This window comes from Carettochelys insculpta, chromosome 12 (genome assembly GCF_033958435.1).
Source record: "Carettochelys insculpta isolate YL-2023 chromosome 12, ASM3395843v1, whole genome shotgun sequence".
Lineage (NCBI taxonomy): Eukaryota > Metazoa > Chordata > Testudines > Carettochelyidae > Carettochelys > Carettochelys insculpta.
The window spans coordinates 26,451,513-26,478,316 of record NC_134148.1 but is presented as its reverse complement, the minus strand read 5'-3'; the positions used below and the strand labels follow the sequence as shown (position 1 = coordinate 26,478,316).

The 26,804-nt window shown below is 43.7% G+C and overlaps 1 protein-coding gene across 3 annotated transcripts in view; it reads left to right on the top strand.

Moving 5' to 3' along the window:
• Nucleotides 1-26,035, top strand: part of SLC27A2 (solute carrier family 27 member 2) — a 32,461-nt gene extending 6,426 nt beyond the window's left edge. The window contains exons 2-10 of one of the 3 annotated variants that reach the window (XM_075007076.1): nt 4,447-4,656; nt 7,161-7,319; nt 9,726-9,850; nt 13,168-13,362; nt 14,331-14,421; nt 16,443-16,641; nt 18,167-18,264; nt 23,804-23,934; nt 25,234-26,035. In XM_075007076.1, coding sequence (XP_074863177.1) covers nt 4,447-4,656; nt 7,161-7,319; nt 9,726-9,850; nt 13,168-13,362; nt 14,331-14,421; nt 16,443-16,641; nt 18,167-18,264; nt 23,804-23,934; nt 25,234-25,410 — 1,385 coding nt within the window. In that variant the 3' untranslated portion in view covers nt 25,411-26,035. The remainder of the gene's footprint in view (nt 1-4,446; nt 4,657-7,160; nt 7,320-9,725; nt 9,851-13,167; nt 13,363-14,330; nt 14,422-16,442; nt 16,642-18,166; nt 18,265-23,803; nt 23,935-25,233) is intronic. The other 2 variants (XM_075007078.1, XM_075007079.1) reach the window with 2 other exon arrangements.
• The last annotated feature ends 769 nt before the right edge of the window (nt 26,036-26,804 follow it).

Genomic DNA, 26,804 nt, shown 5'->3' with positions numbered 1-26,804 from the left:
GATCAACCTCCTTGCCGGCTCTGCTCCACTCCACCACCTATGTCTGAACCCTCTGTGCTTAGCTTCGTTGAAATAGAGCATACAGAAATAGGACTTACAGGGGAAAATCAGAAATAAATCAACGTTAGGGATACCTGGATAGTTTAGATAATGAGAAGATAGTGTGGTTTTATTGCAGATGGACTGAAACTAGTCTGAGATTTTTTTTGAGCTGCATTACAAGGTCCTGATCCTGTCAAGACTTCAGTGCATGTTTACATGTAAAAATAAAGAAAAAACAAAATGGAAAAACTGAGACAAGGTAATTAGCGAATGGGCATTTTGCTAACTGGTGCCTGTTAACTACCAATAATACTGAACACTTACGGAGAACGTTGTGTCAGTAGATCTTGGTGCAATTTACCTTGGAAGTAATAGTCATCCATTGTTTTAACCAATGGGGAAACTGAGGCACAGAGCAGTGAAATGGCTTCCCATGGTTACCTAACAGGACAGAAGCAGCACCAGGAATAGATACCAGGTCTGAGTCACAAGACCAGTGCTTCGTCCATGAGGTCAAACTGCAGCTCCTTATTCTAGCCCCAGTTTTGCCAACTTTTGCATACATGATTAATTTTATAAATGGGATTTCAATGAGACTACTCACATGTATGAAGATACAGCATGTGCATTAATATTTGCAAGGAGACGCCTTTTCTGTGCAGATGTTTAAATGCTCCTAACTTTTATGAACTCAAACCCAAATCTTTCTCAGAACAGCATAAGAACTACACCTCAGGGGGAACACATTCCATGCTGTGTTTGAACTTGCATAACTAATCAATTTTAACTTATCGGGGGTAGGGGTGAGGAAGCTAGTGTTTAGGATAGGAAAAAGTACTTTTCCAAAAAACTATTCAGCTCTGGGGAAAAACCAAACACAGGAAATTTCAACCCAAAATGAGAAAAAATTGTGAAGTTGAATGGTTGAAAATAGTGTGTCAGTAACGAAATAATTTCCAACCTTATCTATACTAGTCACTAATCATTAAATTAAACAAGGAAAGGACAAAAAAGGACAGCTTTCCCCGCTACTAAACATTATTTTTTCTTCCCTGGTTTGAGTTTTGATCTTCACTCTACATTTTTGTGCTACCCTAAGTCAAAAGTAAATCTCAGAAGATCGCATACGGTTTCATGTGATCGTTGTTATTTACTTGTATGGCTAGTGTTAACAGGTTTCTGCTGATTCAGTTATAAACACGAATAGAGTGCATTGTATTTAAATGCACCAGACTATGGCTCCTTAAATCTACATGGGGGCGTGGGTTCTTATATTAGACCCTCCATGGAGAAAGGGGGTTCAGATAGCTCTGCAGAACATTCCCCTCCCCATCACCAAACTCAGTTCCCCAGGCAGTCCAGGGTCAGTGGATAAGGAGGGGATAGAGTGAGGGTAGGCAGGAACAGAAGTCACAGGCCACCTGAATACACATGGTTCTCACATCCAGTCTTGCAGAAAACATCCAATAAAGTTAATACAGCCTGAAGCCACACTAATCATTTTCAGTTTAAATGGGACAGGGAGGCCTAGGGTCATTCTTGGGGGTGTGTCCACATAGCAAAGTCATTTCGTAATAATGGCCGCTGTTCTGAAATAACTTTGCAAGTGTCTACACAACACACGTGGTATTTTGAAATAATTTCCAAACAGTGATTGGCTTATTTCACCTTTGGTAAACTTTATTCCACGAGGAATAGTGCCTATTCTGAATTGGATATTTGAGAATAGGGACTATTTGAAATAAGAGGTTGTGCATCCGAGGGCTCTAATCTGAAATAGGCTCTATTGTGTCTGGATGCTCTATTCTGAAATATGTATTTTGTGTGTGGATGCACTATTTTGAAATAATGCTGATGTGTAGAGATAGCCTGACAGTCTAGCTCCAGTGGAGTCTTGCTGGCAGAGAACCATACTTGCAACAGAGGTATTGGGGCACCACACAGATGGCCCTGCAACTTTCTGTATTTGGGAGTAGCTTTTCTGCTAGTGGGGCGAACTTAACCAGAGGAGACAGTCTATTTATAAATACCATTCACAAGAATATCAACAAGCAACCACACAAGAACTATTGGTTTCAGTAATAGCAATTTTTCATCCCAAATTCTAAATTCAAAATGAGCGGTAGATCTGTTTGTTTTGGGCTGCAGCAGGTCGGGTTGCTGAATCCAACAGTAGGTTGCATATTGGGAACAGTTCCAACTCTTTTGAGGACATTTCTACACAAGAAAAATGCACCCAGCCAGCTTATGCAACACGTGGCTTAAACTGCAGCAAGGGAGGTGTAAGCTGGACACTAGGAAAAACTTCTTAACCATCAGGGTGGTTAAACATTGGAAGAAATTGCCTACAGAGGTTGTCAGGAGGTTATCGGGAATGGTCTAGAGACTATAAACGGTGCTTGGACTTGATGACCTCTCGAGGTCCCTTCCAGTTATAGTGTTCCATGATTCTACAATAGCATGAAGAGGGGAAGGACTCTTGCAAATAACATGAACCTCTGGGAAATGGCTTGTGTCTAAATTAGGTCCTTTAAGTGGAGAGTGCAGTCCCTGGGATATTGAGTCAGCCTCCTACAGAGAATATTGACTCATTTATATTGACACACTCTCATAGAAGTAATCTCTCATGTTTTTGTTCTAGTAATACAAAAGTTGAAGCATTACATCAGTTACCTTTAAACATTGAACTGGATAGCGTGTCAGGGTGTTGTTCAGACATTTAAAAATATATTTTGTGCTGTAAAACATGCTAGCTGGTGTAAGTTAATGTAGTTTCATCAAAATTATTTGTTTCAGCCCCCCTCATCCTGGAGCTGGCTTGACCCTCCAGTGCAGCCCTCAAGATATCCATTGAAGTCAATGGAGCTAAGACAGTTTACAACAGCTGAGAATCTGGTTCATGTCTCTCTGCACATCAGCCAGTTTGATAGCATGTACCTAGACCCAACCTTCCTCCCCCTTACTCACACGAAACTCCCATTGAATAGACTTCAGTGGGAGTGGTTATGCAAGTAAATCAAGCCCAAGTTGTCTATGGCTGTGAGTTTCACCTGCTGTGATTTGTATGTGAGCTTTACAGTTTGATATCCATCAATTATTCTTTCTACAATGTGGATCTGGGCTTCCTGCTCCTCTCCCCACTGCTTCAAGCTGATTGAGAATGGAAACCTGAAGCAGTAGCTGTGTGAGTAAAATTGGTGATGAGGGTCCAATGTAAAGTTATCTGAATTTGCTAAATGACGGGGGAATTACCACACCCCTCATTTGAAAGGTCTTTTTGTTGGCTTTGCAGTGCGCTTATCAGATTCCACAAAACGTTATGGAAAAGTAGGCGCTCTTTTCTGGTTTTCCTTCACTGTTTCAAGGAGGACTTTCAGTTTCAAGAAGCCAACCAAGCCACTGGTGACTTTACCAGCAAAAGCAGATACTCTTATTTTTCTAATAGAGCAAGTGAGAAATTGCAAATGCCCTGCTGTACACAGAGAGCTCATGTTCTGTCATTTCTTGTACAGGATCTCTTTTATTATAAACTTCCCCTTTTTCTTTTTTTGCATTCATACTCACCATGCATGAAATTCAACCTTGTACACAGGATGGGTAGCATGTAAGTGGAACAATAGGCCTGGCGCAGGAACTCTGCCCTGGTGAAATGTTTCCCTTAGAGAAGGAAATTCACCATCCTGCAGTGGCCATTTTGTTCATCCTTTATCTTGCACAAAGCTGTCACAGAGAGGCTGCAAAGTTCCCTCTGGAACACTTTCAGCAGACACAGAGCTGCCTAGACTGGCTGCAAGTTCCTCCGCTACCTTGGGGATCGTGTTCCTGAAGGCAACGGACAGGAGGAAGCATGTCTGGGTGTGTTTTTACTCCCTGGTTCTTGCAAGGCCTGTGCCTCTCAGTGGTGAGCTAACTTCTGCTGCTGGTTGAGTCACACCCAGGAGGAGGGAAGTAAAAAGTGATTTTTCTCAAACTTAGTCTGTGCCTAAATTTGCAGGCAGTCCAAGCTATATTGGTCAGGGCTGTGAAAAGTGGTGTGCCTTGCACAATGTCATTAGGTTGATTTAACGACATTGCGCAGGGAACGGGACGGATCTCGTATGATCTAAGCATCACTGTAGTAGCAGCTAGGCCTCTCGAACAGCTGGAGTTTTTATCTCAAGGGAAAACCACTTTGTTGGTGTAGAAAGCATCTGTGTTATGGCATCACTGCAGCACAACTGCAGCCTTGCAGCTGTGTTGCTGTAGCCACTGCAGTATAGCCACGGCCTCAGTACTGAACTGACGCAGGCATGAATCAGTCCTGGGGGCAATTAAATACAAAATCTCCCAAGGCAAAACTTAGGATGCAAATTTGGCAGTGCAAAACTTTATTTGAATTATTTTATATTTTCTTTGCTCCATAAGAACTGAAAGCAGCTGTTGAAGAAATATTGCCAGCCCTGAAAGAAGAAAATGTGAGAGTCTTCTACCTCAGTAAGACATCTGATACAGAAGGAGTTGACAGCTTCATTGACAACTTGGAAGCGGTTTCAGATGAGCCTGTTCCACAGTCGTGGAGATCAAATGTCACTTGTAAAATTCCTGCTATGTATATTTATACATCTGGGACTACAGGTGAAGTAAATGGGGTTATGTGACAAACATTGCATCTCTGGGTTGGGAAGAAGTGGTTAGAATGAGATTTTAATTTTCTTTCTTTCCTGCTAAGTAATTCTTACAAATCATCTTCAACTTTGTCTTTTTTTTAACCTGTATGGGTACAAGGAAACATAAGATTTCTGGAAATGAAAGAGCTTATAGAAAAATATGTTTTCTCAAGTTCTTTTACCCTTTGAGTATTTGAAAGCACTCTTTTGCAGTTAGTTTCCCTTTGTTGTGAGGATCAATTGAGACATCAATGTGGTGCAGAAGAACTTCTAGAAAAAATTTGCAGAGGTGACTGCAAAATCTCCAAAATTCGCATAGGGATTCAAAGAAAAAAGTAACATGTAGGACTATATCGGACTACTTTTTAGCTGATTCAAGGTTATGGTGCCCATCAACAATTGTGAGCACTTTTAGATGTAAATGTTTTGCAAGTTTCATGTGAATCAAACTGTATCTTAAATAAGCCTAACTATGCTATATTTTACTCTCAAAACAAAAAAGCAGTCAAGTAGCACTTTAAAGACTAACAAAATAAGTGCAAAAGTACTACTTGATTCCTTTTGTTTTGATAGAATACAGACTAACATGGCTATCTCTCTGTCACTATATTTTACTCTGTTTGACTTTAAGCTTTCTTTCACGCAGGCCACGTCTAAATGGACTCTGAGCACAGCACAGCTGCCAGCAGTGCTATTCTAATGAGGTTTCTAGAAAATGTAAATAGTTGCCCACTTGCAAACTCACGTGGCTAATTACCATAGCCGTGTTAGATTTCACTGTCAGCGGGGGGGAGGTGCTGGAGTGAACCACACGCAAGTGTGGGGATTACACCAACAGTATAGGGCACGTCATACGAATGGAGGAGTTTAAGAATCCCTAAGCAACTCCTCTACGGTAAACTCTACCAGGGCAAAAGGAACCAAGGTAGGCCTCGCAAGAGGTATAAAGACTGCGTGAAGGCCAACATGGCTCATGCTGGTTTAAAACCAAATCAGCTAGAGCAGCATGCAAAAGACCGAACAGGCTGGCGTACTCTCGTACGACACAGGTATGACAACTTTGAAGAGCAGCAACGTGTACACTTCATTGATGCTCGTGAGAGGAAGAAAGCAACAGCAGCAGCCACACTAAAGCCGCATCTACACGAGCCGGCTACTTCAAAGTAGCCGTGCCAACTTCGAAATAGCGTCCGCCATGTCTACACGTGGCGAGAGCTATTTCGAAGTTGAAATTGACGTAAGGCGGCGAGACATCGAAGTCGCTATCCCCAACAGGAGATGGCAATAGTGCCCTCCTTAGACATTCAACATCGAAGTAGGGCACGTGTAGACGATCCGCCTCCTGCAACATCGAAATAGCGGGGTCCATCGTGGTGGCCATCAGCTGAGGGGTTGAGAGACGCTCTCTCCAGCCCCTGCGGGGCTCTATGGTCACCATGTGCAGCAGCCCTTAGCCCAGGGCTTCTGGCTGCTGCTGCTGCAGCTGGGGATCCATGCTGCATGCACAGGGTCTGCAACCAGTTGTCGGCTCTGTGTATCTTGTGCTGTTTAGTGCAAGTGTGTCTGGGAGGGGCCCTTTAAGGGAGCGGCTTGCTGTTGCCCCGGAAGTGCTAGTCCACCCTGTGACCTTGTCTGCAGCTGTTCCTGGCACCCTTATTTCGATGTGGGCTGCTTTGGTGTGTAGACGCTCCCCTGCAGCGCCTACTTCGATGTAGTGCTGCCCAACGTCGATGTTGAACGTCGACGGCACCAGCCCTGGAGGACGTGTAAATGCTATTCATCGAAATAGCTTATTTCGATTTCGCTACATCGAAATAAGCTATTTTGATGTAGCATCCCCGTGTAGACGTAGCTTAACAGAGCCAGAACAATTTCCTTGCCCCCTCTGTGAACACCCATGCCGTTCAAAGCTTCGACTCCTCAGCCACATGCGAGTCCACAACCGATGAGCTTGTGCAAGCTCAAGACGTCATCATCGGACACAACAGACTACCTACCGCTCCCCCCCTCACAGGCCATGTGGACATGCCTCTGCTGGCTAAAGCCCCCTGTTGCCAGTCCGTTATGCCTGAACTGTGTATTGCTGGCACCCCTCTCTGCCCACAGCAAAATTGCCATGTGAGTTTGCAAATGGGCAACTATTTGCAGTTTCTAGAAACCTCATTAGCATAGTACTGCCGACAGCAGCGCTGGGCGAAGCGCCTGTTTAGACATGCCATACAGTGCAACTCTACCTAGTGCAATGCCAGCCTACTGTGGCATTTCACATCCTGGTATTACCATGTCCCACTGATGGTTGTTTCAAGTTTCTGTGATATCTTTTAGAGTAATATCTTCATTTCATAATAGACATTCAAGTTCAGGCATTTTAGTATTTGGACTTAGAGCAATTGTAAACAAACTCTTACGAAACTTGCTCCCTAGGTGTACAATCATACGGGACAGAACGTCTTTTCTCCTGTCTTTACATAGGTCTTCCAAAGGCTGCAGTGATTAACCATGAACGCATACTGTTAGCTTGTGGTTTGTTCCTTGCCAGTGGCGTGACCTCTGAGGACATTGTGTATAATGCCCTGCCACTGTATCACAGTGCTGCCCTCCTGGTGGGATTTCATGGATGCATCATACAAGGTACAATGCACCTTACAAGGTAAATGAGTTACTCTGTTCATGGAACGAAACAGCAGAATTTATCCCTGGAGCCGTCTCTATAGCCTCCATGGCGGTGTCACAGTTTCAGGGTTAACTGCACCTTTAACTCCACTCCTGTTCTCCCCTGAAGGCTTCTTAGCCATCGCCTCTCTTGGACAGAGACCTGCATCATTCTTCCTTCAAACTGAAGGGTTCACACTTGCATTACAGCTCTCTGTCAACAGAAGTCACTGTTGGAAGGGTTTTCCCAACAAAACTTCTGTTGACAGAGTGCAGCCACACATAAAAGCCAATTGGGAGACCGCTCTGCTCTGTCGACAGCAGCCGGACTGGCTGGCTGCTCTCGCAACAAAACAGGGACCCAGCAGCAGAGCAGAAAGGGCTGCCTGTTGTTGCAGATACCCTGACACTTGAGAGGGGCCCCCTGGGGGCGTTTACACATCTTTTTTGTCAAGAGAATCTGTCGACAGCAGCATTCTGACTCAAAGCTTTGAGGCAGAACGCTGCCGGCGAACGTGCTGTGTTTTCTTGAGACACTGGTGACAAAATGCATTTTGTGTGTGCACACTCCACAAGTTTTGTAGACAAAACCGGGGTTTTGCTGGCAAAACTTGCAAGTATAACCGTAGCCTTGCAGTCTCTGTGTTCCAGTGTTGCCTGTACGCTGGGTGCTCGTGCAGCCACTCAGGAAAGATTCCAGTGCCACCCAGCTGATTAGCAGAGCCCCCCCACAGCTAGGTTTGTTGTTTCTACTGAGGGTGCACATTTGTATGTGCCTCAGTATACAAAAAGATTATTCCACACGCAGAGGGAAAAATATGCAAATGGATAGAAAAGATTCAAGGGAACATTGCTCTGCACTTCAATGAGATTTTCCCAAAACAACCAGGATCCAGCCTTTGTGTTAACTTTTTTCCAGGGGTTACAAGTGTGCGTAGCCATTACTGACCAGCCCTCACAAAGCAACATGCATTTATTCTACGGGCAAAAGCATTACAGAGAGAGCATAAAAAATAATAAAAGCTCCTCTATACAGGCCTAAAGCTTGTCTAATGAGGCCCTTGTAAGCCAAAGTGCACAAGGATCACGGCTTCTGTTGGGCAGAGGTGATAGGTTTGTATAGTTTTTGATGGTGCCCAGAGCAGATCCAAATCCTGCCTTTTAAGGTTGGGGGGCATGAGGACTCTGTCTCTGGGGTGTGACAGTGGATGAGGGGTTTGAGGTGTGGGAGGGGCTCAAGGGCAGAGGGTTGGGGTGTAAGCTCTCGGGGTAGATGAGAGGTTTGAGGTATGGCAAGAGATGGGGCTAAGCCCCCCCAGTCTCACCTCTCTCCTCCTTTTTCTCTTTTCCCCACTCCTGGAACCACACACACTCACGCAAGTCCTAGGCAGGAAGGACTCCATTCAAGGTGGGTGGGGGAATGCTGTGTGCCTTCTCCACTCCTCCCTCAGCAAACGCAGCCAACAACCTGCTGCTGTCGCTGCTTGCTAAAGCCACGCTGCAGTACAGGGGCCAGCAAGGGAGAGCACTCCAAACAGAGCTGCCTGCTGCAGGAAGGGTAGGGTGTGAGTCAGGTCTCCGAGGAGAGGCAGCCAGCAGGGATGCTTGAGGGGTGGCACCAGCAGGCGAGGCCGGGAGAGAGACCCAGCCCTGACATCAGTGGAGCTCAGCTCCCAGGACCCTCACGTTGGTGGAGCTTGGGCACCACAACCCGATACAACTCACCACCTCGGAGCTGGAGATAAGGTCTGGTCTGTTTGCTTTATCAAAAAGCAAGTCCTTCAGACTCAGCCTTTCTATACCAAAATCCCAGTCTTTTTCCTCTGGTCTTTGGAACACCCTGATGGAAACAGTCGAGGCAAACCTCCCTAGGATAGTACCTCTAAGGAGGTGTTTACGGTGAGAACAAGTTGCCATCATCATCCTGCACACCTAGAGGCCTTGTTTAGTTTCTGGTACATCAGGAAGAGCTCAGGTAACCCTCTCCCTCAAGTTACATACAGTCCCTGGCCCACAGTGAGGCAGAAAACATTGATGAACAATAGTGAAACCCCAATGACCAACGATACTGCATGCACCTGTACTATCTACCACTTGCCGTTCCTCCTGTGCAGAACTACTACAGAGGTGAAATGGTACAGAATGTCACAGAGTTCATCCACTATAAAACTATAAAATATTTTCCGGTGGACAGAATTAGTGGATAATGTTACTTCCTGACCACAGCTTGCACCTGCATTTATTTTAGGAAAGGGTTGCACACTTTTAAAATGAACTTACGTAACCTGTCATCCTCCCATGTTTCCTGCATTCATCGAAACAACGGAGGAAATTGTACCCTGGTTACAGCCCAATTCTATTATTCCCTTTTGCTTTTTTATTTAGGTGCAACCTTTGTTCTACGCTCCAAATTTTCAGCCAGCCAATTTTGGGATGACTGCAGGAAATACAAAGTGACAGTCATCCAGTATATCGGGGAGGTGCTTCGGTACCTCTGCAATGTGCCACAGGTAATGGCGGCTTCTGTGCACCAGAAATTTTTGCAAACGGATTATAAATATTGTCTGGATTTCCTATGTAATGCTCCTAATATTTTAGCAGACTCCAATGAGCCTCAAATGTTCTGCAGGTTAACCCAGGGACCAGATTCTCTGTCCCCACATTCATTTTTCACTATCTAATGGCACATCAGCACTGGAAGGTAAATTAGAACCCTGTGGCAGCGAATCAGAGGCCACGTGCACTTTGGTCAGTATAACTGATGTTGCTCAAAGGTATGAAAATACACCCCTCTGAATGACATAGATGGCACTGTCAGATGTGCCTGTGTGGGCAGTGCTGACAGAGGGAGGTGTTCTAGTACCACTCAAAGGTGGTTTAATAATGTGCATCGGTGAGCTCTCACCCATTGGCACAGAGCGGCTACACAAGTGATTGGACAGTGGGGCAGCTGCATTGGTACAGCTGTGCCAACAGCCTTGCTAGGCTTCTGGGAAAGGCAGGAGAGGGACCTGCTCCATGCTTGTCGAAGGGGCGGGGCTGGGCAGCCAACCTACAGCACCATGCAGACTGCAGCGTGCTGGCCGCCATCCATCAACACTTCCTGTTGTGCAGCACTCTGGCAGCTGTTGAAGAGGAATGGAGCTCTAGACGCTACTGCAGTAGCAGCAGTGGCAGCTGGGAGCTCCAGGCCCTTTTATATCACTGGGCCACGGGGCAACTGCCCCCATTGCCCTCCCCTGTTGGTGGGCCTGGCTGCACCCTAAGGGTAGATACAGCCTTTGAGTCCAAGTCAGCTGAGTTGGGCTTATGCTATAGGGTTAAAAATAAGTAATATAAACATTTGGGATCAAGCGGTAACCCAGGCTCTGAAACCTGGCGGTGGGATATCAAAAACTGAACTCCAGCCATTCAAATGGGAACGTCCACACTGCTGGTTTGAGTCCTGTAGCATGAGCTCTGTGAGCCTGCAGTAGTTGACCCAGGTGTTTTTCAGGGTTTTTTAAAATGGTTCATTACTTTGTTGCTGAAGATTATAAAATCACATCTCTAAAAATCCTCTCAGATTTTTAGATGCATAACCTAGGTATTCATCTTTTGCCTAATTGCTTGGATCTTCAGACATGGTTTCTTCAAATAAATTCTTCAGAAGACCAACTGTATCTAAAATACACCATTTAATTTTATTGTACAAAATACTTGCTTCCAAAGTCATCCTGTCCTTTCTGTCTATCCTTGCTGCTGTAATCTTTCTGTCTTCATTCTGCAGTTGGAGAGACCTTAAAGGGACAGCACCCGCTTTTTCCAGATAACTAGACAAATGAGTTTTCCTTTCTTCACATCTGTTTCATGAACTAGTTATAAGAGAACGCTTCACCAAAATTAAGTACCTTAGTAAGATATAAAAACCTTTGTTATATCTAAAATATTTGGAAATATATATTTTAACAAGCACGTGAAATTTCACAAACATGCCCATTGTTATGGAGATCACACAAAATAAATTAATGTTCCCTTTTACTAAAAGCAATGAACTTTATCGTGAACACACTGAACCACACTGACTGATTAATTTAAAATAGTGTTTTTGCTTCAGTGCGTTAAATATGTAGTAATCTGGAACGATTACTTTATGAAGGCTTAAGCGTACAATTCAAATATAAAATCAGCTTAGAAATACTAATTAAGAACATGTAAAATAGAGAAGGGCTGCATCATTTACTCTATAATATTTAATATTGTATTCAGCAGGACAGCTGACTTGCCCTTACTACATTTTTGCAGATAAATCACTGACAAATTTCAGGGTACATTGAAAAACCTGTGACTGACATTTATTTATTACAAAATGTAATGCTTTTAATTAAATATGTTCTACATGCCCAGTCTTCACAGTCTGGCAGGCAGTGGACAACATGCTCCATTTGCGTTAGAAATAAAATGTTAAAAAGTAAGGCTGGTTTGTTTGTTTTTCCAAATATCATCTGCTGTATTTGGGGTCAGAGATTTGTCTGGAAAGGAATGGTGGAAAGGAAGAGAGGAAGGAGACAGCCAGGAGGGGGCGTGGCCTCGGCTGAGGTAGATTTTGGACAGTGCCACAGGCTGGAAGTTTGCCTCCCAAAGCAGCAGCTTCCCGTGTGGCCCATCTGTGAAGGCAGTTCAGGTTAATAAGGCAACATGTATCATTTTTAAAAAGCTCTCTCATAGGGCCCTGAAATGCTGTTGAATATTAAGGTACATAACTATGAGGAGCAAATTCTCCTCAGACATTCGGGAGATCTGGAAGAGCAAATCCCCAGAGTACTGTTGCTCCCATTCACTGTTTCCTCAAGCCCATTCGAATTGATGGCATATTGCAGACAATACGTACAGTCAGATTCGGTTCTCTTCTTTCAATGGATGGAAGTAAATAAATAAGAACAACTCCTCATCTAAGCAACCAGCTGCACTTACTGTCACCTTCAACCTTGTCATCTCTGTATTTATTTGCTTTGTGAAGAGCATATTTATGGCAGCATATTAAAAATTGAAATGATAATACTCGAATTTTAATGGGCTTGGTCCTGCACTCCTCGCACAAGCTTGCATATTGCCTAAGTAAAGACTTCAGTATCAAGGCAGCTTCCCCTCCTGTCTTTTTAAATATAGTGCATTTGAAGATCTGTCCATTTTTACCTCTGAGGCTAAGTCTACACCAGCCCAGAAGATCAACCTGCTTAGGGTCTTCCAGGGTTCAATTTCGTGCATCTGGTAGGGATGCACGAAATCAACCTCTCAGGGATTGCAGTCAACCCCTGTACTCCTCGCAAGACATGAGGAGTCAGCTTTCTTCAGTTAGGGGTGGCCAAGTAAGCTGTGTGAAGGTACATTGATTCTAGCTTTGCAATTGCCGTAGCTAGAATTGAGTATCTGCAGTCAACTTACTTTGCCTAGTACAGAGGTAACCTAAATCGCAGACTTCACTAAGGTTGAAATTCAACCCAAGCAGATGGTCATTTCAAGTCTTGTATGCAAAACAGGCTGAAGTGGAACATGGTGACCCTCTGCAGGTTGTGAATTTCATTCTCCTGGTTCAGCCCCCATTTTTGCGAGTGATTTCAGCTGAAGACAGATATTCAGCCTAAGGCTGGCTGTAACATTCCTTCTCCTGTCTCCAGTATTACACAGGGTAAGTATCAGACCATTTCTGTGTAACATAACTGCACATGTAGGTGGAACAATGTCTGCACATATTCTGTTGCAATAAGTGTTTTATGTTTGCAGACAAATGTTTTCTTTAAGCTTATTTGTCTATTCAAGCTGTGTTTGTTGGGTTTTTCGTTTCCAGAAAGACAACGATCGTGATCACACAGTAAGGATGGCCATAGGCAACGGGTTAAGGGCTGATGTTTGGAGGGAATTGATCAGAAGATTTGGAGACATCCATATATTTGAATTCTATGCTGCAACTGAAGGAAACATTGGCTTTCTTAACTACACTGAAAAAATTGGTGCAGTGGGGAGAATGAACTACTTCCATAAGGTAAAGTGAAATAACATCAGTGCTGGCCTTCTGTCCTTCAAGCGGGAGCAATCAACTCATTGCCAATGGCTCACATGGGCCCCCAGTGGCAAATGCATAGCCCTATGCTCAGCTGAAGCTTGCGCTGCTGTACCCAGGGTAGAGATCCTTGCCCACCCCATCTTTATTTTACATCTCTCCCACACTAGACACCACCATAACTGCCACCATCTCAGTAGGTGTGCCTACATTGCAATAAAACACCTGCAGCTGGACCACGTCAGCTGATGTGGGTGTGAAGGGCTCAGGCTGCCAGTCTATAAGACAATGTCTACACTAGACTAAGAAAGTTGACCACAGATAAGCAGGTGCATAACTAAAATCAGCACATCTGCACTTGGCTAACTTGTCTGTCTATACAGGAGAAGGTCAACGGGAGTTTCTCCCTTCGACCTCCCTTACCCCTCGCATCTTACAAGGAGTACATGCATCACCTCTGACCCCTGAGAGGTCGATTTTTGCATGTCGATGCTAGACATGTGAAATCAAACCCCGAAAGATCAACTCTGAGGGTATCTTCCAGGCTAGAGTAGATGTAGCCTTAAATTACAGTGTAAACGCTTTGGTTTGGGTTGGACTCTGGGCTCTCAGCCCCCCCCAAAGGTGTGTGGATCTTAGAGGCTGGGCTCTAGCCTACATCTGAACCCTGACACTTTTCACTGTAGTTTTACAGCCCCATAGATGGAGCCCTGCATACCCAATCAGCTCACCTGATCCAGCCACCGATATTTTATTGCAATGTAAACGTGCCCTGGGAGCCCTGTACTGTTGCCAGCGCTTCGGACAAAAGAGCATTTGGACATGGAGCATATGTCTGAAATATTTTGAAGTTAGCCTAGCAGCTGTTAAAGCAATACTTTAATATGTAGACTACATTGAACATTCAATTCAGATATTCATGTGTATGTATATTTTGTAAATTTCACTAGAAAATTATGCGCTATGAGCTGATTAAATACGACGTAGAGAAAGATGAGCCAGTCCGAGATGAAAATGGACATTGCATAAGAGTTCCCAAAGGTACCAATGTTTACTCCTTTAAAAAAATCACAAGGAAATTTAATTCATTAAAGTTACTAGGCCTGTCTTCTGGGAAAGATCATTTAGGATAGCTTTTGGATGATCTCTAACTTTTAAACTCAAGTTAGAAAAATTTTTGCTGTGGGGATGGGATCTGGTTTGCAGCTTCAAGGAATGACAAGGGATAATGCCAGATCAAATAAATGTGTATGTTCCGGGTTGTTTTAATAATTCCATCTGCCTTCAATGTGTTTGCAATCTTTTTTCGGTGTGGGTGCTATAACATTTTTATCTTCAAGTTAGCAATCTTTAGAGAGCACAAAGCTTGACTTTCAACCTGAGCCATCTTGTTTTTGTCTGATAAATTTACTTAACCTTCCTCCAAAGAAGCATTTGCAAAATTACTTGTCAATAAAATCTATGCCCCTGTGGATTAAACACTTCATCGTTACTAAAGAAAAATGCAGCTATAAAAGTGAGGCAACTGCTTGGATACTTGACATGTATTAAGCATGTTCATGTGGAGGCTGATCTTAGAACTGGAATGCAATGCTGAGTTCAAACTGAACACTCCATACACCCATTGATTTTATGTATGGGATTCATGTAGTTGTATTTTTTTTCCTAGTTTCGTCTCCCTGTCTGTGCTTTTCAGCCTCACACATGGAGCTGCTCAAAACCTCAACGCTGAGGCCCCTTGCATTTACATGAATGCGACACCACTGAAGTCAGCGGAATTGCATTAGTGTATCTGAGAGCAGGATTTGGCCTCTGGACTGCAAAAAGCCAGATCCATATTTGTGTGAGGGAGGGATGTGAAGGGGCTGGGAGGTGGAGCAGAAGTGAATACTCCCACTATACATATGGGGTGGATCCTTTACCAGCGTAAAATGACACATGCTACTAAAATCAGTGGCGCAGTGACAATTTACACGAGCTGAGGATCTGCCTGATGGTGCATCTCCCGCTTCAACACCAACCCCACGTCATGGGCTGGCAAGAAGGAGAGAGCACACATTGTGTGTCAATGTCGGTATCAGAGGAGGTTTCAGTTTTAGCCATTGGGTCAGGGGCAGTTTCTAGTATTTGGTTATGAACGATCATCAGGCACCAGAGAAACAAACTCTGTAACCTACAGGTGCTGAAGCCATAAAATGGATAAACTGGAAATCTACCCTGAATCCCAAGACAGAGAGCAGGCTGGAGAAGCCTGTGTGCAGCTGAAATTGATTTTGTTCACAGTATGGATAAAATACACCCCTGAGCATGGCACCCACACAGGGCCCTACCTTCCTGCTGAAAGTAGAGGGCATACCGACCCCTTCCAAATGTCACACTGCCACCACCTGGCACAAGTCACCCATAACTGCAGCTACTCCTGGTCTAGAGAGCAATGCTCTGAAGCTCTCAATGTGCTAAGCAGGGTTTGGTGCATTCTGCATTTGAAGCCAGTAGGCTGAGTCCTTACATCCACTCTCCCCTCACAGGCCTTTGTGCTGATTTTGGGGTGGCTGAGTGAGCAAGCCCGGAGTGCACCCAGAATAGTCTGTGAGTAGCCTGGCGTGTCAGGAAGTGTAATACAAGTGCTCTGCTTCACGGAGTCACCCTGCTTATCCCCAGGTAGGATCAAGCCCTATATAGGCTGAGATATTTCAAAGCAGGGAATCTCTACACTCAATTTCAATTAATTTTAATGGAAATTGGGCATCCAAATACTTAAGAGGCTTTGCAAATCTCAGCCTAAATCAAGGACTTTGTGTTCCTACCCAATAGCATTCAGCTTGGTAGTGGTATGTAACTTGTAATATCCGCTGTATTCCTGAAAGCCCTTGGTATTGAAAGCGCAGAGTTACACCACTAATTTTAAGGGCAGGTGATTATGAAAGAAGACTAAAATGATTCTGTAACACCTACAATCACCACCACTACTATCATATCATTTAAAATCACTTATATAGTGTCATCAGTTGAGGTGGTGGCTTGCAACTATATGACAGACCTTTTCTTCCCCTCTTACACAGGTGAAGCGGGGCTGTTGATCTGCAAAATCACACAATTTTCTCCATTTAGTGGCTACGCAGGAGCAAAGAGCCAGACAGAGAAGAAAAAACTAACAGATGTCTTTGAGAAAGGGGATTTATATTATAATAGTGGTGACCTTTTAATGGTTGACCAGGAGAATTTCATCTACTTTCATGACAGAGTTGGAGACACATTCCGGTGAGTTTATTAAGTTGCTTAAGACAGAAGAAGGTGTTAATTCTGTCTCAGTTCTTTCCTGCAGGGGGTCTCAATGATTGAGGAAGAGCAGTCACTTGTCTCACTTCAAAGGTGAGAAAAATTAGGACCCTACAAGACTTAATTCCTTTTCCTGGGGCTCAAGTGACTGAGGATTTGGAAGGCTGCAGACACTCCCAGAGTTTGTCTCAAAAACCTACCTCCAGGAAGGGAGAGTTAGATGCAATCTTCTGATTTGCCAAAAGGTTTTCTGAGCTATAGAACAGCTTCAGTATGGAAAACTGGTACCTTGCCTTCTCAGAGGTCAGTGTCGGGAGTCTCCAGTGACAGTAAGCCTAGTGGGTTGTAAGTGCCTTCACTATGTGGAAAGGACTAGGGTCCGGCTCTGAAATTGTGGCCAGACCTCTCCCCACCTTGTTCAGCAACCCCGTCAATGATTCAAGAGGTTTTATCCTCGAAGGAACATTGCAAAATTTGACAGTGACACTCATCCATGCTGTCAGGTGGAGGAAGCACAGCTTCACCATGCTGTCTACCCCCAGCAGCAGGTGTGGTTTTACAGCATGATGTTACCCAGCAACATTCCCGGTAATCCGGGTGTTTGTCCAGCCACTCAGGAAAGATTGAATGCTGCCCAGTTGATTAACAGCATGCCCACAGCTGCATTTTCTTTCTGCTGGTGGTGCACATTCACACATGCCTTGGTGCATATTAAAAATTATTCCACACATGTCGGAACAGAAAAGAGGGACCATCGCTGCCCAGGTGCTCTGGAGGAGGTAAAATCCCTTTCCTTCACCACCTGCGTAACCAGAGAACAAGACTTCAAAATACGTTTCTCTCAAGCTGTTGGTGTCAGCCTGGGACTCCCCTCTCTTGTTGTAAGCCACTAAGACCCAAAATAAAAGAGCTGGGCAGAGGGTGTTTAGGGATCCCAGTAATGTGTTGATGGTCAGCAGGACCAACAGCCGCCTCAGGCCCTGGGGCATGTGGGAGGGAGCTCAGCTCCACCAAGGCTAAAAGGGGTGAGGCCTAGAGCTGTCAGCCTTTCGCACCGCCTAGAGTGTGGCACTGTGCGCCATCCCCCCTCCAGCCATGAGGAACAGCACTGCTGTGGCACTTCAAAGGGACCTGGAGCTCCAGACACCACTGCTGGCAAAGCAGCGGTGGCAGCAGATGGAGCTTCGTGCCTGTTTGAAACACCAGCCCTAGGGCAGTTGCCCATTTTGCTTCCCCCCTGCCCTCCTTGGCAGGCCTGTTGGTGGTTGGCAAAATAAAATCAGAGGGCAATACATTGGGTTACTGATAGAACAAGAACCCTTCCTTGAACTCTCTGGCACTCTCCACAGGTTCCATGTACCTCAACAGGTGGGTCATCAAACCAAGTCCCACATGCCAAAGGGAACGTGCACTTTGACCCCAAAGTGAAAGAGCAATGGCAAAGCCCATGACAAAGCTATTGTTGATCCGCAAGGATGATACTTGTTTGCTACTGTATGTTTTCCAGATGGAAAGGGGAAAACGTGGCTACGACTGAAGTTGCAGATATTTTAGGATTGATCAGCTTTGTCCAAGAAGTGATGGTGTATGGAGTGCCAGTTCCAGGTATAAAAGAAACATTTGGAAATCGGGTAACCCAAGACTTATCTAACACAAATCACCATAATTTCATCATATACTAAGTGAACATTACACAGAGGCTCACTCTTTTGGCTTCTTTATTCTTTATGAGCTGCCTCTGGTAAATTCAAGTCATATTTGCATATGCAATGTCTATTAGCTGCACAGCCTTAGCAAAAACATCCTGTTTTGATCTAATGTTTGACAAGGGATGTTTACAAGAAAGAAGAAGAGGGTTTGAGATTTGGACACCATGTTAAAAGATAACAAGCCATGATGTTTCAGAGCTACCAGATATGCACTTACTATAGAGTGAGAGAGGAAAGATTCTGGGAAAAGGAAGAAGGTAATTGGGGAAATTGAGTTTTCTCCCACCTGTCTTCAATGACCCGAACCCCCAAAAGCAGTTCTAACCACATACATGGTCTCTTTTGTGCCACATGTACAGGTTTCTACTCCCCAGATAATCATGTGGTCTTTAGAACATGAAATAAAGTCCCTCGCCCCCATTTCATATGTATCATGGCAATTATCATTATGTAACCAAAAGAGCATTGACACCGGGTTAGATATTCAAGTGTGTCAGATTAACTCTTGTTGACCCAAAGAGTCAGAGTATGTACCTTTATACCGCCTTTCTATTTCCTTTATCATGGAGGCTGCCTGGAGTCGAAATATCCCCCGATCAAGTTAGAGCAGCCCCAAGGCTGCTCTAGTTTATTTCTGTCGATGACAGATCCTAAGCAGCCACTCCATGGGCCAGGATCACTGGCGAACACAGCATTCGATCTCTGCGTACCCTCTCACCCTGACAAAGCCCAGCCTACCGTCAAATGCCCCCATGCCTCAGCAGGTGAGGTGTGGCTGTCTTGAAATGATCTGTGCTGAAGATCTGGCCCAGTTTGCTTGGTGCTATACACGGCAGAGCTGAAGATGCTGTCCCTACACCTGTAAGCTTGTGGATTTCTAGTCTAATAATTGACTAAAATAGAAGCTTTTCAGATACCCTTGTATGTGGAGCAACGTCACTTACCTGATTTGCACACCTCTCCCTGTATGCTGCATCTTGCTGCAGAGGACATGGGAGGGTGAATCCCAGCATGATCCATGTTGGGGAGATCCCAGTGAACCTTTGTGGAACCCTAAGGCAAACAAACAGAAGGTCAGTTTAGAATAAGTCATGTGGAAAACGTTCTCTGATTTGTCTTCTATTGGCTGTTTGGAGTTTTTGTGGCTCCTGTAGAAGTGGGTGGGAAGGAGAGGATAGTCGTGCCCTTTGGTGGAGATTGCTTTTGGTGATATATAAAGAAAGCACAAAAAGTTTTTTCAGAGAGAACGTTTTTCCCCTTGTTTTGAAATTCATGCCCTGTCTAGCCGAGCATACACTTCAATGGCTATCTAACATTTTGGAATGAGGAAGTGTTTGTTAAGGATTTCACTCCTCCATCCATTTCTTTAAAGCGTGAGAACCTCCAACACACAGTTTCTGACACATCCAGCTTTTCCTCTGGCCAGAGCAGGGTTCATTATACTAGACAATCCTGATGTTTCCAAGGTTTTGTTTTGTTTTTGTTTTAAACAATGCATGTAAAACCCCTTAGTCCATCACTCCTGTTTCAGGCCACTGGTAGTTATCCAGCAAAAAAACAGAAAGGACAAAGAACCAATATTTCTTTGCATATCACCCTCAACAACAAAAGCAAAATTAGGGTTTGTCTCTTTAAATCATCATCTTTGTTTGCACCTGCCTTTGAGATAGAGCTAAACACACAATTACCATGGGAGACTTTTCACAAGCCTGGTAACCATGTGAATGGTCCAGAGTTCCTTAGCCTCTTCTCAGATTACATTGTAGGAGATGAGGTAAGAATAGCCTGATTCTCGCAGGACTTGTAGAACCAGCCAGAAGAGTGTTAGTATCCAATTTCTGACTGGCCTTTCAGGAAAACAATAGTATTTGTTCAAAACAATTATCTTCTTACCACAGCTTTCCACTGTTCTGGTTTTTTTGCACATAATCTTATTTCTATATGGTGCAAGTCATAATTGTATTGCAGTCTCTTAATACACCTGTGAGTTAATCACACCTAGTAAAATACACAGTCTCAGGGAAGACCTAACCCAGTGTGTTCAGATGCAAAAATAGACAGTGCCAAACCAGACCTTTTAACAACAACTGTAAACAAATCTCAGTGCCACGTGGGTTCTTGGAGTAGATGATATGGAAAGAGAAAGAGAAGTATGCTTACAATGGTGGCTGAAGAGGAACTTTATGCCCATTGCTGTCATCAAACTCCCATCTTTTTCTTTTGCACTGCTCCACCTTTAGTTATAGAATCACAGAATACTAGAACTGGCAGGGACCTCACGAGGACATCAAATCCAGTTCTCTGCACTCATGGCAGGACCAAGCCCCATCTATATCAGCCCTGTTAGATATTTATCCAGCCTGTTCTAAAATATCTCCAATGATGGAGATTCTACCATCTTAGGCAATTTATTCCAGTACTTAACCACCCGGACAGTTAGAAAATGTTTCCTAATGTCAGATCTAAACCTTCCTTGCTGCTAACTAAATCCATTGCTTCTTGTCCTATTTTCAGAGGCTAAGGAGAAAAATTTTCTCCCTCTTCCTTGTTACACCATTTTAGGTACTTGAAAGCTGATATCATGTCTCCTCTCACTTTCTCTTTTCCAGACTAACAAACCCATTTCTCTTAATCTTCTCTCATGGTCATATTAATAATTTTAATAGTAACAGAGAGGAAGCTGTGCTAGTCTATACACTATCAAAACAAAAAGCAGTCAAGTAGCACTTTAAAGACGAGCAAAATAGTTTATTAGGTGAGCTTTCATGGGACAGACCCACTTCTTCAGACCACTTCTTCAGACTTTATTAATCATTTTAGTTGCTCTTCTGTGGACCGTCTCCAATTTCTCCACATCTTTTCTAAAATATGGGGCCCAGAACTGGACACAGTATTCCAGTTGAGGTCTAATCAGCGCAAAGTAGAGTAGAAGAACTACCACTAACGTCTTGCTCCCAACACTCCTGTTAATGCATCCCAGAATCATGTTTGCTTTTTTTGGCAACAGCATCACCCTGTTGACTCATACTCAGCTTGTGGTCCACTATGACCCGTAGTTGCTGCTTTCCCCCTTTTGTCTAGATAGTGGACTTCTGTGCAGCCCTTTGTTGCACATTAACATGACTTCCAGCTGCAAAGCTTTTTGTGGGGGTACTAGCTCTGTTTACACATGGCTGCATTTGTTTGTGGAAATGTCTTTGTCCTTTTTACAGAGCTGCAAAGCCAATATGGAAAACTGTATGATAGCTTGTGGGAGGTGGGTATTTATGAGACTAGTATTACTAGGTCTGGTGGCCCCATGGCATTTGTGCTCCTGGATGATAGAAATGCTCTTAAAAGATGAGCTCCTCCTGTGGTTTTCTCCACCCAGATCAGTATCTCAAGCAAGAAAACACCAAGAATATAATAAATATAACAGTGTAGAACTCCAGTCCACAGCCTGTTGGCTGGTGATGAATGATGAGAGAGCGGATTTTATTCCTTTCCATCCTCACCCCCAGTAGATGAGTTTGAGCAAAAAAATCCAGACAAAGTCCAGAATTACATGTTTCTTGTTGCCAGCTGCTGGACACCCAATAATCCCATGATACTTTGGTTTTTTACTCTGGAGATTTGTGGATTAGCCTATTTGTCAGCAGCCGGCACAACTGAATAATAATTGTCAGGTTTAAAAAGTTAAGCCATACTTAAATTTTATCCTGCAGAATAATTCACAAATTATGGGCCATGTTCACCTCTTCATTACCTTGGCATAAATGAAGACAGTGATTTACACTGGCATAGCCACTAGCAGATCGGGGTTCTTAATATCTTTTTAAGCAATAAGGGCCAGATCTGAGCATGTTCAGCACTCAAAGTTAACATCAAACTTTCAGAAGGGCCCAGCTTTCACTTAGGGATTTCATAAAAGGCAAATATTTCAAAAATACTCATCACCCAGCAGTTTTGCAAAACTTTCGTCAGACTGTTGGAGAAACTCAGTGTGTGACATGCTGAACTGTTCCAAAAATCTGACTACTTAACTTGGAATTGTATTCTTATGAAAAAAATCTGACTCTAGATATGTATTAACAAGAAAATAGGATTAGCAGGAAAGAGTCAGCTATGGGAAAAAAGGTTAGTATGAAATCCAAAAAGAACTGCACGTGAAACCAGCGATTTGGCAAGAGCTGCACTCCAGTAAAATGCAGACATTGACTTTTGTGATAGTTGCAGGTGTCAGAACCTGGGAGAGTTTTGGCTCAGTACAAACAGTGCATGAGAAAGTCAGGTCTAGCAGGTTCTCATTCTTTTGTGGATTAAAATTAATCCCAAAATTGCCCTGTTTGAAAATCTATTAAGTTACAAATTGACTGGATGAATTTATTTAATCTCAGGTCTGATGTTCTCCCATTGAAACCATTCTGTCTCCTCCTTCCCTCCTGGTCTTCATTGTTAAAATATTTGCTGTATATTAAGTATCCTGCGTGATTTTTGAAGGGTTAAGGAGAGGGCCATTGAAGAGAAGGAAGGAGAGGAAGTCCCTGCTTCTGACTGTATCTGAACAGAGGCATGGGGGATAGCGGACAGAAAAGCACTGGAAATTTGTGGACCTGTAACAATTCCACATTAGCTTCTATTTTTTTTTAAAAATTCTTGAACAATTTATACCAGAAATACCAGAACCAGTGTACATACGAATGGCCTTATTGGCTTGCACCAGTGTGCCATCTCGCCCAGTATTCTGTCCTCTGATAGTGATAATACCAGGTGCTTCAGAGGGACTGAACAGAATGGGTAATCATCCAGTGATCCATTCTCATTACCCATTCCCAACTTTTGGCAAACAGAGGATGGATGGATTTACATGAGACCTGCTCTGTGCACAGTTGCCTGCTCCTTTTCACCACCAGCAATTTACAGGAGAATTCGTATTTTTGCTACTTGGAGATCAAATTCAGCCCTGTGAATAAAACCCACGTGAAGCTATCTTTGCACCTTAACCACGGTGTTCAAAGTCAGACTCTGGGATTTCACCCAACTGCATGCAATTTCTGCATGAGGCAGTGGCGTACCTAGAATCCACCTCTCTGTGCTCGGCTTGCTTGACTGTCCTAACTGAGCAAGCTTGATGGGAGAGTTTCTCCTGTCAACCTCCCTTACTCCTCCCATCTCATGAGGAATACAGGGGTTGACTGCAACCCCCGAGAGGTTGATTTCATGTGTCCCTACTAGATGCGTGAAATCAAAACCCCAGAAGACCAACCCAGCCTGGTGTAGACATAGCCTACAAGTTAAAGTGGTATGAGGGACCCTGCGCAGGACTGACTTTTACCTTTGCTCCAGACATGTATTGGTCCCATTATTAGAGATGTTTAAATAATGAAATCAATGAGAAACACGAGGGTTGGCATTTAGATATCAACCCTTGTTTTTCCCTGTAACTGTTCCTCTAGGTCATGAAGGCAAAATCGGAATGGCATCCATTCGACTAAAGAAGGGCTGTGAGTTCAATCGGGAGCAGGCATACAGACATGTTGTAGACTACCTACCGAATTATGCACGACCTCACTTCATAAGGATTCAGGTAAGGCAGGCTCTTCTCTCTGTGTCACTTATAATTATTCTGGCAACACTCTTGGGTCGTCTTCCTCTTCTTGCGCACATGTTTTACACCACTGTGAGAGGAGAATCAGGCCCACGATGTTTCTATTCTGCCTGGAGTCAGAAAGCTATGTGAGCACATGAGAATGCAGGAAGCTTGTCATGTCTTGTTTGTGTTTGAATGTATCACTTGGTTCTCCATGAACCAGAAGCTCCCTCAGTGGAAACATCCAGACTTCCTGTGATATCCCCCTACCCCAGCAGAGGGATTCAGAGAGGCAGCCATGTTAGTCTCTAGCTGCACAGATAACAAGCAGTTCTATAGCATCTTAGAGACTAAGAAATGTATTAGGTCATGAGCTTTCATGGATAAGACCCACTTCTTCAGATGACTGGAGCAGGAAGAAAATAGAATCCAGACTTTATATTGTGGAGGAGAGGGGGAGGAACTAAAAAAAAGACGATTATCTGTCAGTACTAGGACCAGCTGATGAAGCAAATTAAGAAGCATGTCCCCCATTCCTGCAAATACCAAAAGTGGAGAAATTGCCTTTGTAATGTGTAAGATAGCTGAGATCTCCTCTCTGAGGAGGTTATATATTAACTTTACCATCAGGGCTAGGGGTTGCAGTGCCATGAAGTTTGAGAACCCCTCCTATAGCCCATATCACACTTTCTTTAACAGATACTAGTCAGGCCCTGGTTCAATAAAGCATTTAAGCACATGCTTAAATTTAAGGCTTAATTTTAAGTGCTTTGCTAGATCAGGGCCTGCAGAAATTGTTTGTCATTAAGTTACAGATAAAACATGCACGAGTAAATTCCTGAGAGACTCCTGGCCTCATTGCTGAAGGCCACAAAAAATCTGTTCAGGGAGGAGGGTGGAGGGGAAGTCCAGAAGGCCTTATGTTGTATTTGTCTGCTGCGGCCCCAAGTATTTCCAAGGTCCAGAACCAGGAGTATGTCCCACATGCTGAAACCTGCAGAAATAATTCTTGGGTAAATTTAGGTGCTCGTACATTTGTGTTAGCTTGTCTCTGACATCTGAGTGGATGATCTGAATGCCACAGAGCTGCATCAGATCTGAGTTCCACATCTCAAAGATGTGAAATGCATATGTGGCTGAAAACAGGGGATTTACATTTTTTTCCTTTATGTAACTATTTCTGTTGGAGAAAAATGCAAGACTGTTTACTTCTGAATGGTTTGACTTTCCCTGCTTTAACGATCATACCCACTATTGACTTCCTGTCAATGTCAGTGTCCTTTTTGTGTTTTCTAGGATACTTTGGAGATCACTGGAACTTTTAAATACCGTAAAGTGCAGTTAGCGGAAGAGGGTTTCAACCCAACTGTTATCAAGGACGCACTATATTTCCTGGATGATAAAGAAAAGACGTATGTGCTGATGACACAGGACATTTATAATGCTATAAATAACAACAGGCTAAAACTATGAGTGTTTCCCCAAAAATCACACTTCTAGAATGTTCAGTTCTCAAAGCATATGGTCAATTTAAAAGTTCTAAAAGCCTTTTGGGTAGGTTGATAAATGCTCCCAAGTGCCTGTGTCTGAAATTGTGTGACTGAGATGTATTAATAGTAGGATCTACATAAAACTTCTTTTCTTTCTCCTTGTGGTCTGTATGTTAAACTTCCCCCGGGACACACAACTTTACATCCACTGACTGCTCCTTCCTCTTCCCCTCTTCAACGCAACACTGTCCCTCTCATCACCCTATTGCTCCCTTTCACCACCTGTTCTGTGCCTCTCTCACACCACCCCATGAGCCTGGAACAGCCCTCGTGACCCAGTGTACCATCATTCCTGTTTTGCAATTCATCTTCTGCTCCCATACTTTCCTGAGTCACAGCTGTAAAATGGAGAAGGAGGAGAGGAATTTCAGTATTAGTAAGGCACATACACAGCCTATTAGGCCAATCACAATCAGCTTTGTGGCCTGACTTGTGTTACTATGGAGATTATTAACTCTTGTGGAGCAGGGACCTGTTTTTTTGTTGTCAGATAGCATCATGACTGACTCTGTGGTGCTGTATAAGTAGTAACTGATAAATTTCTGATGTTTGCGTGCAAATGCCAACCAGTCTCTTCAGATGCACCCTAGGAGAACCAGGTCTCTTGTAAGGCTTTTTTGCCAATACACTGAAGTCATTATACATCATTATATGACTCCAGGTAATTCACATACACAATTTTAGTTCTGAAGCAGTTAGTTATGTGTTGCCCATGATCTACACCACATTTTCAGCAGGAGTGAAGAGCAGCCCATATATAACCTGTGTACACATAAAATTTATATTGGTTTAACTGTACTGCTAACTAAAGCAGTATGAGCCTTTCTCCCCTCTCTCCTTGTGGCAGCAGTTATACCAGAATAACTGTACCTATAACGACATCTACATTACAGCATGGGATGGTTCCACCGGTGGTTGATTTAGCAACTCTAGTAAAGACTCACCAAATTTATCACAGATGCATCTCCAGTCAACCCTATTACTCTACCCAGGTGAGATAAATAAGGGACATGGACAAGAGCGATTCTCCCATCGATTGCTCCCCTGTGATGCAGACACCGAAGTAACGCGACCTAATATACATCCACTCCAGCTATGGCATTCATATAGCTAGAGTTGTGTACTCTAAGTCAGCTTGTCCCATAATGTAGACATTGGCTAAGACAATTTTAGTTTATTCCAGTATAGGAAGAGAACCAAGCTATACCAGCATAAGACACCTTTTTACCAGTATAACTGTGTCTGTACTAAGATGTTTACTGGTCTGACTGTATCAGTAGTAAAATCACACCCCCAACTAACGTTATTATACAGGTA